At 42.8% G+C, this 18,007-nt stretch overlaps 1 protein-coding gene across 1 annotated transcript in view; it reads left to right on the top strand.

Moving 5' to 3' along the window:
* Positions 1-18,007, top strand: part of FASN (fatty acid synthase) — a 39,457-nt gene that overhangs the window by 12,063 nt on the left and 9,387 nt on the right. Inside the window, exons 9-32 of the mRNA XM_051635205.1 lie at positions 2,709-3,168; positions 3,517-3,704; positions 4,424-4,613; positions 4,940-5,034; positions 5,428-5,562; positions 5,847-6,050; positions 6,661-6,776; positions 7,262-7,437; positions 7,797-7,988; positions 8,276-8,356; positions 8,441-8,626; positions 8,917-9,096; positions 9,343-9,546; positions 10,750-11,060; positions 11,209-11,598; positions 12,678-12,842; positions 13,021-13,139; positions 13,247-13,401; positions 13,741-13,944; positions 14,921-15,071; positions 15,566-15,744; positions 16,292-16,411; positions 16,558-16,680; positions 17,749-17,972. Coding sequence (XP_051491165.1) covers positions 2,709-3,168; positions 3,517-3,704; positions 4,424-4,613; positions 4,940-5,034; positions 5,428-5,562; positions 5,847-6,050; positions 6,661-6,776; positions 7,262-7,437; positions 7,797-7,988; positions 8,276-8,356; positions 8,441-8,626; positions 8,917-9,096; positions 9,343-9,546; positions 10,750-11,060; positions 11,209-11,598; positions 12,678-12,842; positions 13,021-13,139; positions 13,247-13,401; positions 13,741-13,944; positions 14,921-15,071; positions 15,566-15,744; positions 16,292-16,411; positions 16,558-16,680; positions 17,749-17,972 — 4,548 coding nt within the window. The remainder of the gene's footprint in view (positions 1-2,708; positions 3,169-3,516; positions 3,705-4,423; positions 4,614-4,939; positions 5,035-5,427; positions 5,563-5,846; positions 6,051-6,660; positions 6,777-7,261; positions 7,438-7,796; positions 7,989-8,275; positions 8,357-8,440; positions 8,627-8,916; positions 9,097-9,342; positions 9,547-10,749; positions 11,061-11,208; positions 11,599-12,677; positions 12,843-13,020; positions 13,140-13,246; positions 13,402-13,740; positions 13,945-14,920; positions 15,072-15,565; positions 15,745-16,291; positions 16,412-16,557; positions 16,681-17,748; positions 17,973-18,007) is intronic.

The raw sequence follows: 18,007 nt of genomic DNA, 5'->3' as shown, positions 1-18,007 counted from the left end.
GTAATGTACACTGTTACTGCTAGAATTTTAGGCTCTCTAAAGTGGTTATTATGACCTGAATACATAAAACTTGCTGTGAATAGCCTCATCTGCAAATAAAACATGGAGGCAGCAATGTCTCTCTCTCTGTAGAGGAAAGTTCACTTTTTTTAGCACCTTTATCTCTCAGGCTGACACCTTCTTCATAGAAGGCATGTTAACTGAGTCATAAATACATACTGTCTTGTGCATTATCAACGGTTTGTTTAGGACAGTTCTGCTGTGATTTGTCAGGACAGAATCATAACTTGGAGGCACTGTTTCCCTGTCTGTGTTTCTTGGAGGATGCAGAACTGTGAAGACAAGGGCCACAATTTCTTTTTGAAGGCTTCTCTGACTCCATGTTTTCTCACACTCCTTCATTTTTCTCACTTAACTTTGTATCAGAACTTAAAGCTGCAGGCAAGTGCCCATGGCACCCATCATGCCTCCCTAGAATATCTTTATGCTAAGCTTTTTTTTCAGTTGTGTTAGGTCTCATTTCCAGATCTGCATCTTGAAAGCACCTGAAGCTATGGAAGGATATTGGAAGCTCTGTCTCTGTTTTCAGATCTTTGAAAGTTGGGCAGCACTTGGTGTTTTAAGATCTGGAAGTTAATTAGAACAGCAGATACAAGTGTCCTTTAAGACCAAGCCAGAAAAATTACACCAGCCCTCTGTCTCTTAGACAGTAACTGTCTCAGGAAGTCTGCAATCTCTGTAAATGTTTTCTTTTGGAATTCCAAAAATGGTCTTATGTGTGAAATCTCAGTTAGGACAATAGATCTTTAAAGTATCTGATTTCAGACTTTAAGAAAATTCATTAATTATGTAGATAGGTAGGATAGAAGCTAGGGCTTGCCAAGGATGCTTTAGTTAGATTCTGGGAAGGGAGGGAAAACTCACCTGCACCTTTGAACTACTCAACCTGTCTAATTACTGGCTGAATAGCAAAGACAGAGCTTCATGGCTCTGGTGTGCACTCACTGTACTGTACTTTCAAACTTGTGTAGAAACCGTGACAGACTTAAAAGTACAAAGAAGTGTACTGTGTAAAGCAACGGCAAGTTCACAGTGCACAGTATTGTAGGTGTAGGACAGTGTGCATGAAAATACTTAAGACTGCACCTTTAAACATGCTGAGTAGAGTTGAAATTGTTCATGTATGCCAGTTGTTCTTCCAGGTAGACAGCTGTGTCTGATAGTCGACTTGGAAGAACAGTTCCCAAACCAGTATTTGTTTCTCAGACCATTTGGAGGTGATGAAGGAACCGCCAAACATAAAGAGCACAGGATATCTGCAACCGACCTTGTAGTCTGTGATTTGCTAGGCTTATAAAATCATAGAATTGTTTTGGTTGGAAAAGGCCTTTAAGATCATCAAGGCCAACCATTAGCCTAGTACTGCCAAGTCCATGCCTAAACCATGTCCCAGAGTACCACATCTACAGGTCTTCTAAATACCTCCAGGGATGGTGACTCAGTCGTTTCCCTGGGCAGCCTGTTCCAAGGCCAGTCAACCCTTTCGGGGAAGAAATTGTTCCTACTATCCAATGTAAACCTGCCCTGGCACAACTTGAGGCCATTTCCTCTTGTCTTATGGCTTGTTATTCAGTAAAGGAGACAGGCATTTCCCTGGCTCCAACCTCCCTTTGGGTAGTTACAGTGAGCACAAAGGTCTCCCCTCAGCCTCCTGTTCTCCAGGCTGAACAACCTCAGTTTCCTCAGCTGCTCCTCGCTAGACTTGTTCTCTAGATCCTTTCCCAGCTCTTGTTGCTCTTCTCCGGACATGCTCCAGCATCTGGATGCCCTTCTTATGGTGAAGGGCCCAAAACTGGACCCAGGATTTGCAGTGCAGCTTTACTGGTGCTGAGTACAGGGGGATGATTCCTGCCCTAGTCCTACTGGCCACAGTATTTTTGATACCAGCCAGGATGCTCCTGACCACCTGGGCACACACTGGCTTGGATTCAGCTAGCAGTCAACTTCCAGGTCCATTTGTGCCAGGCAGCTTTCCAGCCACTCTTCCCCAAGCCTGTACCACAGAGTAGTATGAGCTTGGTGTCATAGGCTGTTTGCAGAGATGCTGCTGAGAGAAGGGAGCTCTTGCTTTTTTGGCACAGGTATTCTAATCCTCATGCTGTTTCTGTACTTCCCTTTGGCTTTGCCAGTTCTGACCAGTCTGCAGTTCCTGGTTTTCTGGTTAAGAAGGCAACAAATGGATGCAAAGCAGCAGCTCCTGTACCAGTGCTTCAGCTAGGCTTTTTTGTGACACAGACAGACATGGAGGCATTTTTGATAAGAGAGTGTGTGTGACTGGGGAGAGGTGAGGTGAAGTGTGACGAAGGGACAGGATCTGAAAGGGGAGAAAGATTGTGATATTCTTAAAAGCCATGCTGCTTTTCCAGCAAGACTCCATGGCATTGCAGTTAGAAAGGGCCTGGAAGTTAAACTTGAAGCCTCCATGCTCACCTTCACTGCTGACTTCATGCACACACACAAAATTTGCTTAGGTGAAGTAAGTACTACCTCAGTGACATCGGTAATGCTAGTCTCTGAAGTGTCCCTTTATCCAAACATAGAGGGCTGCTTTTTTGTATGCGATGTGGTCATTTATAGTAAAGCAATAACAACAAAAGAATGTTTGTTAGAAGAAAATGTGGAGTACAGAACACTGTTTTGTCTTTCAGGTCATTCTCTCTCTGGAACATGGGCTGTGGGCTCCAAATCTTCATTTTAATACCCCAAATCCAGATATTCCTGCCTTACAAGATGGCACTTTGGAGGTAGTTTGTAAACCAACACCAGTGAAAGGTGGCCTTGTCAGTATCAACTCTTTTGGCTTTGGAGGTGCTAATGCTCATGTCATTCTAAGGCCAAATGAGAACAAGCGCCAGCCTCTGGAGACATGTAACACACCAAGACTGGTTCAAGTTTGTGGCAGAACCCAGGAAGCTGTGGAAAAACTAATTCAAGAGAGCAGAAGACATGGAGGATGCAGCCCGTTTGTAAGCCTGCTCAGTGATATCTCTGCAATTTCTGTATCCTCCATGCCTTACAGGGGTTACACGCTGGTTGGCACTGAGAGTGACATAAAAGAGGTTCAGCAGGTTCAAGCATCTGATAGACCACTCTGGTACATCTGCTCAGGTAGGTGTGCAGCACTGGGGCCAGACTTCTGCATCCTTCTGTAATTCTCGGGCTTGAGCAATTGGATTCTGTGCTCTAATGTTGTTTTCCACTCTAGCATGAGGAAATCTTTTGTAACCTCGTGATATGTTTAGGAGACTTGTCTTTCCTGTGTTCTAATCATCCAACTTTGCTGTCTTCTGATGATAGCAAAGTCTAGGAAAATAAAAAGTAGTGCCTAATTTAGAGAATGCTGGAATTGTACAGTGTTTTGCTCTTAGAATTGTTTCACGGCTAGAGCAAGTGTGTGTTGTCTACTCCTTTTGTGGAGCATTACTAAAGCTCACTTTCTCCTTGCCTGTCCTGCAGGCATGGGAACACAGTGGCAAGGCATGGGTCTAAGCCTTATGAAGTTGGATTTGTTCCGCCAATCTATACTGCGCTCAGATGAGGCTTTGAAGAGCACAGGCCTGAAGGTCTCAGATTTGCTTCTGCAAGCAGATGAGAACACTTTTGATGATATTGTCCATGCATTTGTTGGACTAGCTGCAATTCAGGTGAGACTCAAATGACTGGTGGAGGGAGTCACACTGGTGTGTCTTTTTGGCCAGTAACACTTTGTACCAGTTAATAGAAGCTGTAACCAGTAAATGGCAGCTGTGATAAATATCTCTCTTGATAGGAGGGAGTGTGTGGCACATTTGACAACTTTGGGCTCTGCTGCTTCGAAGGTACTTGGACAAATACTGTAAACTGATTTGCCTGTCAATCTGGGGGTGGGGAGCAGTTTCTCCTTTTAAGAGATCAAGGAACGTCTTCATGTTTTGTGTAAAGATTTGTGCCAAGGAAAAAAGTTTCACATAATGTCTTCTAAAATTTGTTCTGCAAATGAACTAAATGATGTTAAATGAAGTCTCTTTTAATTCTGAGTGTTGAATCCATTATTTCTTAATAAACTAGAGGCAGAGCTTTTAAACTGATCTGGAAAGCTGGTCTTGCCTCGTACTTTGTACAGACATGCACTTGGCCACATCCTGTTGTTGGAAATACTTTCTTAGTGGAAAGCTACGTAGTAGACAGTCCAAAAGAATACTGGGCTCGTACTGCTTTGAAATTATGTTGGAGCTGCAGTTGTGAGGGGAAGAAAAGTAATGAGGCCAAGAAGAATGTCTGTACCAAAAAGCCATTTTGTAATGTGCTCAGTACTGCTGTGTGCTTTTGAGGCCTGACACCTGCTTATTCTGACATGAATCACTAATACTACTTTTCCTTGCAGATTGCCCAGATTGATATGCTGAAGGCTGCAGGTCTGCAACCTGATGGGATTTTGGGCCACTCAGTGGGAGAAGTAGCTTGTGGGTATGCAGATAATTCCTTAACTCATGAAGAAGCCATTCTTGCCGCTTATTGGCGGGGACAGTGTGTTAAGGAGAACAAATTGCCCCCAGGAGGAATGGCTGCTGTTGGTAGGTATACCCTTACACATTAGTAATAGCTGTACATGTTAAGCTAGTTTAAGCCACTGGAGTTTTGGGAGTCTATGAATATTTTGTGGCTCCCAATTTCTGTGAGTCAAGTTCATGTGTTTGCTAAGGTTAAGATGAGACAAAACAAGCAACTCTGTAGTTTCTTTGGAAGTGTGTGGGAACCCTTCCATCCCATTCCTTAATAGTTTGATGCAAATATTGGATCCTCTGTTCTTGTGCTCAATATCACAATGATAAATGTCATGTTAAAGCCTCCCCTCATGAGGCTTACTGCTAGAAACACTGGTGTTGTCCTCCTTCTGCAGGTCTGACATGGGAGGAATGTAAGCAACAGTGTCCTCCAAATGTGGTACCTGCCTGCCACAACTCTGAAGATACTGTCACTGTTTCTGGGCCTCTGGTGAGCAAGGAGCTGGCTGGGTGCATACTGGTGTTGTCACTGAGACTGTGAAGTCCTGGTTTTGAATAAAGTGTCAGGCTGAGTTAAAGCTCAGCTGCTTACAAAGGGGAGCTGGGTTTAAGTGGTGGGAGAGGACATGATGCTTTGTATAAACTTAAGCACTCAAATGTTTTGTGAGAGGAAGTGATGTTAGTGCTTCAGTAAGATAGTAAGAAAATATTTTATGCTGAGTAGTTTTATAGCCATGGGTATAGTGAGTGATAAAGTGTATGACTGAGAAGGGCAATAACCTCATCCCAGATGTGGTTCTCCGTAAGTGGCAAGTGAGCCATACAGATCCCAAACACATTGAGAGCTTTTTCTTTCTGGTTCACTTATATTCCTTTTTTTTAGGCCTCTGTGAATGAGTTTGTAGCAAAGCTGAAAAAGGATGGTGTGTTCGCCAAGGAGGTGCGCAGTGCTGGAGTGGCATTTCATTCCCCTTACATGGCATCTATTGCACCAGGGCTGCTCAGTGTCCTGAAAAAGGTAATCTGCCAAACTGGCTCACATGGCTTACACTTGGGCACCTGGTTTTGAGTATAGGCGATGCTGAGCTTAAAAGGATTCCTTTCTTTAGGAGGAGAAGGAAATCTCTTCAAGAGCTCTGTGAGACCTAAGGTTTGAAGTCTCTGGCCTTAAGCAGAAGGATGTTCCAAGCAATCAAGCTGAGAAAAGGCCTGCAAAAAGGAGGGGCTTCTTGCTTCTGCCTACCTTATTGTTGTCTATGATGTGTAACTTCCCTCCTGTCCCTCTTCCATGTCTGTCTGTAGGTAATTCCACATCCTAAACCTCGTTCACCACGATGGATCAGTACATCTATCCCTGAAAATCAGTGGCAGAGTGATCTAGCTAAGAATTCCTCTGCTGAGTATTACGTCAACAACCTAGTGAGTCCAGTGCTGTTCCATGAAGGTCTGAAGCATATTCCAGAGAATGCTGTTCTAGTAGAGATTGCTCCACATGCTCTTCTACAGGTATTGTATTTATGTCAGTATGGTGATATGTTGACATGCTGCTGCAGGAAGGAGTTTGAGGGTCACAGGACTTCGGTAATACAACTTGCTCTGAAAACACTGTCTCCCTCCAGTACTTTTGAGTCTCTCCCAGTTTTAACATTTACTTGGAAGAACTTTTTGTGAGAAGATACAAGTTGGGTCGTATGTTCAAGGCAGTATTTTTTTTATTTAATAGCTGTTGCTTGGAAAATGCTCTAGGATGCTTCAGACTAAAAAGGGCTGCTCCTGAGAGTAAGGGCCCAAGCTGTGCTTGGTGTGTGTGTGGGAGGCTTGAGAAGGTGATCTTGCAGTTCTTGAAGTGCAGCTTTTGACTCCATAATCTGCTTGGGAAAGGGAGATCTGTGTTTTGGCAGAATTTCATGAATATTGCATGGGTTCTGCTTTACCAGATGTGCAACTTCTTGGGTTGCTGGGAGAGTACTGTGCTGCTCTTCTTCCCTGTTAAGATTGTGTATGTTCTAGCATCTAGCACAGAAACAGGAGTGGTTTGAAATCTATTGAGAAAAATTCAAAGGCAAAGTAGTTAGCAATGCTTTCCACCAGTGATTTATGGACTCTACTTGACTAGGGTGTCTTGAGGAGAGCTTTGAAACCAACTTGCACCATTCTACCTTTGATGAAGAAAGAGCACAAAAACAATTTGGAGTTCTTCCTGACACAGACTGGAAAGATTCACTTAACTGGGTAAGGAGACTAAGAGAGGATATGCGTGAGTGGGGTATCAGGAGAGAATTCAGGTCTCTTCTCTAGCATGCATGTCTTTACGTGGTTTGAATTACTCCTTCAATAAACCTGGAAAAATGGGGTTTACATCTGTCCTTTACATATTTAAACGCTCACTTATGAAATGTTGCCTTGGGCTAGAGACTGCTTAGGCTGGGAGGATGCCTTTTAAAGAGGACGGCCATTTTAGATGCCTAGGACCCTGGAGCTAGCTCTTGGAAATAACTTTTGCATCTTGTAGATTACAAATTTGGCTGCAATAAGTGTTCATGGTACTCCTGGAGAAATCTCTCAGACATGGAGCTCAGGACCTATAAGTCTGACCTATAAGTATTTTTATATTTTAAATGTATGAGGTTTTTTGTTGTGTGGTTTGTTGTTGTGGGTTTTTTTTCCCTTCCTGCCTCCCTTCTTCCGTTGTCTTGATCCTTGTTTTGTCTTCCTAGGATAAATGTTCTTGGAAATAACTTTTTCCCACCTGTGGAATACCCTGTTCCGGTGGGAACACCCCTTATTTCTCCATACATCAAATGGGACCACAGCCAGGACTGGGATGTTCCAAAAGCTGGAGACTTCCCTTCGGGTTCCAGAGGCTCTGCATCTGCTTCCATCTACAATATTGGTGTGTTTGCTTGTTTGGGGTTGTTTGTTTGTTTGTGTCTTTCCAGCTTTACCTCTGCATTTCTTTCGTAAAATTAAGTAAAGGATACTCAAAGCAGCATCCTGGAAGTCATCTTCTGAAGCTTAGTGTTTAGTTTGGTGTGGGTTGAAAAACACTGGATCTGCTTCTGAAATGGGATGAAAGAATATAAACAGAGCAGAAAACTGTCTTGATTCGTTCTTGCAGTAGTTTTAAGAGCTGCATGTTGCCAGGCAAGATAGTTGGGGAAACAACTAGAACCTCTTACAGACATTGAGAGGAAAGCACCTCTTTATTAGGGTGTTTTAATTAGTTTTACTCTACTCTTTGTTCTTTGACAGATGTGAGTCCTGACTCTCCTGACCACTACTTGGTTGGTCACTGCATTGATGGCAGAGTCCTGTACCCAGCAACTGGGTACCTGGTGCTGGCTTGGCGAACCCTGGCACGGTCTCTTGGCATGACTATGGAGAAAACAGCTGTGAAGTTTGAAGACGTCACAATTCATCAGGCAACCATCCTTCCCAAAAAGGGTGAGTGAGGAGTGCAGTACAACTGCAAAACTGTGTAATGAAGATACAGGGTGAGGGAGGAAAGAAACACAAGGAGAAGGGGAGGAGGAACACAGGAGGATTGCTGTAAAGAAGAGTGCAACATGACTGAACAAGTAAGTGAATTCATACAGTGAAGTAGCACATTATGGTCATCCTTATTACATGTAGTGCACAGTGAGTTTGGAGATGGTGAAAGAGAAAGCTCTGCTCAAGGATGCTAGTAATGAATGGCCTCACAGTCTGGTCTTCCTCCATGTTTCTTGCAGGATCAGTACAGCTGGAAGTGAGACTCATGCCTGCTTCCCACTGCTTTGAGGTGTCAGGGAATGGAAATCTGGCTGTGAGTGGTAAGTGAAGAAAGTGTAATGTTTGTAGTGCCCTACTACAATCCATTATTTATGGACACTGATTCTTGCCACTGTTCCCATCAGGGAAGATTTCCCTCCTAGAAAACACTGCTCAGAAGAACTTCCATAACCAGCCAGTTGACTTCCAGACTCAAGTAGACAGGAGCTCAAAGCCTGGCCTCTTGAAAGAAGACATTTATCAAGAGCTGCAGCTGCGTGGCTATAATTATGGACCAACTTTCCAGGGCGTTTTGGAATGCAACAGTGAAGGTAGATTTACTTTCTGTAGAAGAATGATGAGCACAGTTATTGTGACAATGAAAATCTGATCTTTTAATTGCATTGGTATTAACAGTCCACCTGGCTGTGCATTGTGTGGTAATTAAACTTTGTGTGATTATGGAGAGCAATCAAGGGTTTTGACAGAGCACCAGGAAGCTGTTCTGTTCTATGTAGAGCTGACTGCTGGAGTCTGCCGGGGAGGTCGGGTGCATACAGGAGACTTCTGGCGTCTGCTGAGTGACAGAATCACAGTGAGGTTTCCCCTTTCTCTTCTGCAGGAAATGCAGGGAAAGTCCTGTGGAATGGGAACTGGGTGACCTTCCTTGACACCCTGCTACACGTGATAATCCTGTCTGAGACCGGGCGCAGTCTGCGCTTACCCACCAGGATTCGCTCAGTATCTATTGACCCAGTGCTGCATCAAGAGCAGGTGTGTCAGTACCAGGACAATGTAGAAGGTAATGTCTCTCATGCTTGGGGTTTTGCTAGTTGCTTTGACTGCTGTGTGGATGAATGTGTGACATCCCAAGATGTAGGATGGTCTTTGGGGGGACCTCTTACTCTCCAAACAGTTCTACAGCTCTAACTGAAGCTGCTGCTCTGCAGCTTCTGTAACAGCTGGACATGGCACTGTTCATCTGATCACCTTAAATAAAATATTTGTAGTGTTTGATGCAAACTTTCATTTCTTTCCTGTCTTTCAGCTTTTGATGTTGTTGTGGACCGCTGTCTTGATAACCTTAAAGCAGGAGGTGTTCAAATTGATGGTCTTCATGCTTCTGTGGCACCACGACGGCAACAGGAACGGATCTCTCCCACCCTGGAAAAATTCTGCTTTGTGCCCTATACCGAAAGTGACTGTTTGTCTTCCAGTGTCCATCTGCATGCCTATTTGGATCACTGCAAAAGTAGAGTGGAATTGTTTCTTGTCACTCTAGGGGAATACTCCAGCTTGACAGAAATGTTTGAGAGAAGCTGTTCATACTACTTCAGAACATCCAAGAAATAATATGTTGGTCTCTGTAGAAGACTTCAGAAGGAGTCATATGTCTGTACACTTGCTAAAGGCTAAAAGCTACCTCTAGAATGTGGGTAGGAGTAAAGTCACGAGGAGGGGCATCTACCCTTCTGTAACAGTCAGTGTGGTGTCAGATGGCACAAACCCTTCTAAAAGCATACAGGCAAAATTCGTCGTCTCTAAGGAGAAATCCAGCCTAGTTGCTTCAAATGCTGGTAGGCAGAGTCTACTTCCCCAAGTCTTCAGCTTTCTTGGGTTTTTTTGTTTTTTTTTTTTTTATAAACTGCCAGGATAAGTAAGCTGACATGTCTGTTCCCATTTGATTGTGGGCATGAGAGCATATCCAAGAAGAGAGAGTTGTTCGGTGAAGCATACCAAAAAAGTTTGTGTTTGCTGCAAGACTGGAACAGGAGCAGCTTACTCTATTGTGAGACTGGGAGCCTAGCACAGAGCTCTTTGGATGGGGAGACATCCACTCAGCTCGTTACTTCCAAAAGCCTTTTCATCAAAGGGAAAAAAGTTACTTTTTAAAAAAACTTTTTACTCCCACAGTGAATTTTTCAGTAAAGTTTCTTCATGCTCATCCTTTGATTTGGCAATAGATTTTAGGATTTCTCTTTTTAATGTAGTGTCCAAATACTGTCCCCAAAGTTTTTTACATATGCTGTAGTGGAATTTTTATTGTATTTCTTCTAATGCTGTTTCTGATCTCAGTCAGGATGAGCTATGTTGCATGTGGCTATAAAGCAAAAAAGCATTTTGGTGTTTTTACGTCTGCAGAAATTTACACTTTCACTCCACAAGTCTGTAATTCAGTTGGAAGTTTTCTGTTAGTTGCCCTCTGTTGGTCAGTGTTGCTACAGGTAGTTTTGGGGTTTAGACCATCTTGACGCAAAGCCTCCATGTTCGGGGGCTGCAACTGCTGCACAATTCATAATCCTGGGAACGTGTGGGAGCATGTGGCTAGGCTAATGATACGAGATGCTATAATTTGTGGTGCTGATCAGCTGGGATAGTGAATGGAGGAGAAGAGGGAAAGAAAAATGTCTGGAAAATCTGACTCTTCCTTTCATTTCCGCTTTCTATTCCACAGACTTGATCCAAAACTTACAGACAAAAGTGGCAGTGCACGGGGTCAGATTAGTCATCCCTGGACTAGAAACTGAAAAGGATGCTTCAGAGTCCTCACCCATACAGAAGGGCCTTCAGCATATCCTTGCTGAAATCTGCCGTCTGGAACTGAACGGAAACCTCCATTCTGAGCTGCAACAGATCGTGACTCGGGAGAAAATGCACTTCCAGGATGATCCTCTTCTCAATGGATTGCTAGATTCTTCAGAGTTGAAGACTTGCCTGGATGTGGCATTGGAGAACATGACCAGTCACAGGATGAAAATAGTAGAGGTTAGCTGGAAGCCTGGGATGGGACCATAGCTAGTATTTCTAGGCCTTCCAGTAATCTGATCATATACTTCTATTGTTCCAGTTAAATCTGGATATCTTTCAGGTTTAAACTTGGTTTCCCCTTTTCCTTCCCCTTCTTTTCTCACAGGCTCTTGCTGGAAGTGGACATCTGTTCTCTCGTGTCAAAAGTATTCTGAATACTCAGCCCTTGTTGCAGGTGGACTACATTGCCACTGACTGCATCCAGGAAGCTCTTTCAGCTCATGAAACAGAGCTAGAAGATGCTGGAGTTTCCTTTAGCCAGTGGGATCCATCTAGCCTTCCGTCTGGAAATCTGACCAATGCTGACATGGTGGTATACAACTGTTCAACAAGTGCTCTAGGGAACAATGCTGAAATTCTCTCTAATTTGGCAGCTGCAGTGAAAGAAGGAGGGTTTGTTTTGGTACACACCCTTCTTAAAGGGGAAACTCTTGGAGAAATTGTGAGCTTCCTAACAAGTCCAGATCTGCAGCAGAAGCACAGGTTCCTCAGTGAGGTAAGCCGCATAGAAGGACACATACTTTCTTAGTGGATAGTCTGGAGTATGTTGCTTGCAGGTGTTCTTGTGATGAATGTTGAGAGAGATCACTTTTCTTTGAAGCCATCTGCAGGAATATGTAATAAATGCTTCCTCAGAAGAGGAAAGTTGTAAATTTCCCCATACTGGTTTGGGAGAGTAAACTGAGTTCAGTCAGGAAAGCCTTTCTTCATGCATTTAAAACTCTTCATCATCATTTGTATATCTGTATAATCTGAATGAAACCACTGGCCAGGACAATTTATTTATAGCTAAAATAATGAGCTGCATTGTTGGGTGTGGTACAGCTTTATCACTGTGGGGTCCTAAAATGCCTCAGTATCAGAATATCTCTCTTCCTTTTGATACCACTGCTGTGAGACTTTGCAGACTAGTTAAGCTCTTCAACATTAATGTGCTCCCAGAAAGGAAGGCTCTTCTTTTGTACCTTTATTTTTTTTTTTCCTTCCATCTTCCTTCCCTTCGTCCACTCTTTATCTGATCCCATAATAAGATACAGCAAAAGAAGCCCTTGGGAAGTGGGGGACAGGTTCTGCATTATATCTCCAGTATATGATGCAGATGAACTAAGGACAGTGCTTGAACTATAGAAGAGTAAGGATGGGAACTGCTATTTTCTCTGTTGGAATCGGTTTGTCTGTGGAAATGTGCCTTACTGCTGGAATTAAATTCTAGATACATTCAAATACCCTGCGGAATTTGACAGCATGGTCACTGCTGGTTTTTGCACACTTTGTAGTGTGGTAAGACATAGTTCCCTAATCAGGGCTTTGAGATACTTGTACTACTGCTTTCTGAGGATCTCGTAGTGAAGAAAGAATAATCTAGACGTGGCTAAAATACTGTTACACTAATCAAATATATATTTGTACTGAGACGATGCAGAACAGGTGCCAAGCAAAAGCAGGAGGTAGACAGTACCTGTTGTTCCTGGTGAAGCTATCTTTGAGAAAACTCAACATGAAGTATAGCTGTGACTTGTATTTTTAATTGACTTCTGACTTTTTTGTTAATTGCTGTTTCACCTGAATTGACAGGCACAGTGGGAGAGCTTATTCAGCAAAGCCTCACTGAATCTGGTTGCCATGAAGAGATCGTTCTTTGGCTCAGTTATTTTCCTGTGTCGCCGGCAAGTCCCTGCCAAAACACCCATTTTTCTGCCAATAGATGAGACCCATTATAAGTGGGTTGAATCTTTAAAGGTGAGAATTCCTGTGTCCTGGATATCTGAGTTTCCAAATCATTACACTTTTTAAATAAGACATTTAGCAGTGTTAACAGAAGTGTGTGGGTGTGTGTTCAGTTACTTTACTTAATCCTTAATGCTTTGCGGGTTATTATTTTGACTCCTAGTAAAACAGTTTGGGATTTGTCCTGTAGGAGGTCTTGGCTGGCCCATCAGAACAGCCTGTGTGGTTGACTGCTACCAGTTGTGGGAACTCAGGAATTTTGGGAATGGTGAACTGCCTCCGCCTGGAAGCAGAAGGCCACAGAATCAGGTCTGTAAGCATGCCGTTGAATCACAGCTGGAGAGGAGATACTTTTGTGTTAGCTTCTCTTCAGACTAATAGCAAAACAAAACAAAATTACAACTCTTGGCTTCTAGGTGTGTATTCATTTCCAACTTGAACCCTTCATCAGCTGTCCCACCCACCAGTCTTTCTTCCCTGGAGATGCAGAAGATTGTTCAGAGTGACCTGGTGATGAATGTGTATCGTGATGGAAAGTGGGGCTCCTTCAGGCACCTCCCATTGCAGCAAGGTAACTCCTTTGAGGTCTGAGGATCACTTGCAGAGCCTTGACTCTTAATAGACTTTGAGTAGAAAATGAGTAGCTACTGTTACTATGGGTTTTTAAATTATTCTTTTTAAATTTATATTTTGGAATTCCTTTGCTCCAGCTCCGAGTAACCAGTAGCATGCTTTTGTGCCAGGAGGAGGGATGAGCTTCTTAGCGTATGGGTAGTATTACAGGGCAAGAAAGGGCTTTCTGGAGAGCAAATGGAGGAGGAAGGAGCAATTACACAAGAAATTTACTCATTCTGGAAAGTGTGTCCCTGTGTTAATGTGCGTAAAGTTCTTACTGTTCCTTCTTCTGCAGCACAACCTCAGGAGCTGACAGAATATGCCTATGTAAATGTGTTGACTCGTGGAGACCTGTCATCTCTTCATTGGATTGTCTCCCCACTTCAACACTTTCATGCAAATAACCCAAATGTTCAGCTCTGCAAGGTCTATTACACATCTCTCAATTTCCGGGATATCATGCTAGCCACAGGAAAGCTTTCTCCAGATGCTATCCCTGGTGAGTTAAATCAGTTACACTAGAAGATAGTGTATTTACGTATTACTGGTCTAGAATTTATTCACGTAATCTCCTGAATGTTAGTTATGTATTGGCTAAACTGTGTTTCAGTTTTTGTTTAGCAAGAAAGTGTACTTTTGAAATGGAAGTACAGCCCTGCTGTGCAGGACTGTGCACCAGGAACTCCTAAGATCCAGTTGCAGTCCTGTTTTTCATACAGCAAAATTAATACATCCTGCTGTGATGAAACATTACTAGCCCCATTGCATAGATACCAAGCGTGAGGTGAAACAACTTGATGGAGGTTCCAGAGATGGGCAGGGTACACAGCAAGGTGAGAATTTTGATGTTCCATGCTACTGGACTTGGTTTGCTTTTAGGGGACAAAAATGCATGGTGAAGTAATATCTAGTCTGCAAAATGGAGGTGATAATATCATGTTTCATAGCAAGTCAAGAATTAATGTTATTTCTATTAAATGGTTTTAAAGCTCCTCCTAAATTAGAGGGGGCAGAACATGTAAAAAGTGTGTTTGGAAATTCTTACAGGTGACTTGACTAGGGCTGGATTTCCCTTTATGACTCAGATTAGTATCTGCTTAAAGTGAGTGTTTGTAAAAATTAAGGTTTCAAATTTTTTTTTTTGCTGTGATCATCCTTTCTACTTTATCAATTCTATTTAAAAAAATAATAAAGTTGCCTCTGAAATGAGATGTTTCCATGAAATTTCTCAGATGAAAACTGGAAACTAAAGCAGTATCATCAAGGATAAAGAGTAAGATTGAAAGAACTGAGCCCTTTTCTGATACTCTTGTAGCAGGAAATCAACTGTAGTGACTTACAAACTGTGTACAGAGTAGGCAAATCCTGGCACTTCTGCCTCTGGTTCCAACTTTCAGGAGCTATTGTGATAAATTCTTGTCCAAGGGATAGTAGAAGAAGAATGTCCTTTGTAAAAGATGCTGTTGTCCTTTCAGGTAACTGGGCCATGCAGCAGTGCATGCTGGGCATGGAGTTCTCCGGACGGGACCTGGCTGGAAGAAGAGTGATGGGATTGCTGCCAGCAAAGGGGCTGGCTACGGTGGTGGACTGTGACACAAGGTTTCTATGGGAGGTGCCTAAGAACTGGTAGGTCAACTTCTGTTTTCTGGTTTGTGTATGTAGTAAAGATTTGCCTTCCTGCATGAGGCTGATGACAGCCCAGATCAGACCAGAGCAGTGGGTAGATTCCCCTCTGGGAAATTATAACAGAGCTGTAGTCTCCTGAGCAGCTGTAGGATTTGGATTAGATTCACTGCAGGAGTTGAGCACTAATTTTTTTGTACAGTGACTTGCACAAGGTTCTCCTCTCTTGGGCTCTTAGCTCCATCTGTTTTAGCATACAGCAGGATTTTTGTGTTGGTTATGTTACTGGTTAATTACTGAAATAGTTTTGCAGAAGGATGGAACTCTTGGCTGTGCTTGCCAGCTGTGACAGTCTGCTGTATGACTGAGAACATTTATACTTCCCGGTTTATCTTGACAGTTTAACCTTTCCATTGCAGAAATCAAATTTCATAAGGAGAATCTAGTAGTCTTTTCAAGGCTGAAATATATCTTCTCTCTTTCACTTTCCTTCTTAGGACTCTGGAAGAAGCAGCTTCAGTGCCTGTGGTTTATGCCACTGCTTATTATGCTTTGGTGGTTCGAGGTGGTATGAAGAAGGGTGAGAGTATCCTTATTCACTCTGGCTCAGGAGGTGTGGGCCAAGCAGCCATTGCCATTGCCCTGAGCATGGGCTGCCGTGTCTTTGCTACTGTAGGTGAGTACTGAGCACCCAACATTCAGAATATTTTTTAGTATGGTAAATAGAGGAAATATGTGTGTGTGCACATGTGTTTGTATATAAAAATCTGTATTGATGTATATACTTTTTCCCCTAATATGATTTCCTGTAACTGATGTAATTTCTAGACTGAGAACAGAAACATGGTGAATACAGCTACTGACTGTGTGCTTGAAAATCCATAGTGCAGATGAATTTATCTGCCTTTAACACTATATAATCAGAAGTACAGGAGATAAAAGCTGCTTCATTTTAAATTCAGTAATGTGATAAAAGAATGTCTGTTCACCGTAAGGCTTGGTCTGTTTCTGGTCCTTACTCATAAATGAGCAGTAACAACTGGATAGGCAGCCTTTGTCCTAAGGTTTGGCACCTTGAGAGCCAAAGAACTTTGAAGCAAGTATTTGATGGCTGCGCAGACCTAGTCCTTGAGAAAAGATGTGCAGATGGAAATGGGCTGTCTCATCATAAAAGAATTTAACGTAAGAATCATGGCATCATTCAACCTGTTTTCTACTTGTAGGCTCCACTGAGAAACGAGAGTATCTCCAAGCAAGATTCCCACAGCTGGATGCTAATAGCTTTGCCAGCTCCCGAAGTGCTGCCTTCGAGCAACATATCCTGCGAGTTACCAATGGAAAAGGCAAGTTCAAGGAATGTTCTTGTTTTGTCAGCTATGCCACATCATTGCGGTTGCACTTTCTAAAGACAAAATGAGTCTCTAGAGAACAGGGCTAGTTTCTCAGTAGAGTTGAATGTATTAAATAGTTGCTTTTCCTGTCATTGCAGGTGTCAACCTAGTGCTAAATTCCTTGGCAGAAGAGAAGCTCCAGGCCAGTTTGCGTTGCCTTGCACGGCACGGGCGCTTTTTGGAAATAGGCAAATTTGATCTGTCTAACAACAGCCAGCTTGGTAAGATGGGGCATCAGGAAACACATCATTAAGTTTAAGCAAGCATGACAGCACAACCTATATACTAAATTAACAAAGACTAACCTTCAAATTTAGACACCCTTTTTTAATTGAGGGGCCCAGAACTGCACACAGTATTGAAGGTGAGGCTACACCAGTGCTAAATACAATCCCCTCTCTTGACCAGCTGGTCAAGAGACCAGCTGTGTTTCATGCCCTCCAAGAGGCACTTTGCCCTCCTGGTTGTGAGGACACACTGCTGGCACCTATTGGGCCTGCTGCTGACCAGCACCCCCAGGTCCCTTTCTGCAGGACTGCTCTCCAGCCACTCCTCTCCCAGTTTACACTCGTTTCTGGCATTACTTGGTCTCAGGTGCAGCCTTTGTTCTTGCTAAATTTCTTGTCATTGATGATTGCCCAATGTTCCAGTCTATCCAGATCCCTCTTATCCCTTGAAGGAGGCAAGAGTGCCTCCCAGTTTTTGAAGGCACAAGGGCAAGATTAGCCTGATTTCTCTTGAATGTGAAAATGAATCCAAATATTATAATATAAAGTGTCAGTGAAAAAGACAAAAATGTTCTCCTGTTGTAGAATGATTGCATATAGTAAGTGTTGACAGTCTCCTTTGTTATTCTAATTAAATTTTAAAAGGTCCTAGCATCATGGAAAGCTTCATATGAGGAAAAGTTTCTTGTGGAAATAGGCAGGACGTGCATGGAATTCTAGCTTCTCCGTGACTGTAACTCAGCTGTCACTTGACACAAAATGGGCTTTTTAAAATCAGACTGACCATGTTACAGGTTGTCCTCTCAACACTTTTTTTTTTTTTTTTTTTTTTTTTTGTGAGTGGAGTTTCTGTTAAACTGGTCTGCTTGTAAGAGAAGTTTTATGTAGCTTTTACAGAGTATGTGCAAAAAATGAGTTTGGAAACTGTAGAATTCTATCAACTAATGACTGCTTTACTCCTCTCTCTGACACTACTGACTGCACACAAACGTTTCTGAAGCAGAAGATAGACTGTTCTGAAATGTCAGCTGCTTCAGGTCATAACCAGGTTGTTTTTCCTAGGAATGGCTCTCTTCCTCAAGAATGTGGCATTTCATGGAATCCTCCTAGATGCAATCTTTGAGGATGGAAATCAAGAGTGGGACTTAGTATCAGAGTTGTTGACAAAAGGCATAAAAGATGGTGTGGTAAAGCCCCTGCGGAGTACAGTCTTCAACAAAGAAGAGGTAGAAGCTGCCTTCAGGTTCATGGCGCAAGGAAAGCATATTGGCAAAGTTATGATCAAGGTAATAAGATAATTACTTTGATTCTCTGATGCATT

This window comes from Apus apus, chromosome 17, assembly GCF_020740795.1.
Source record: "Apus apus isolate bApuApu2 chromosome 17, bApuApu2.pri.cur, whole genome shotgun sequence".
NCBI classification, from domain to species: Eukaryota; Metazoa; Chordata; class Aves; order Apodiformes; family Apodidae; genus Apus; species Apus apus.
Note: the sequence above shows the minus strand (reverse complement) of the source record. Positions and strands in the feature narration are given on the sequence as shown.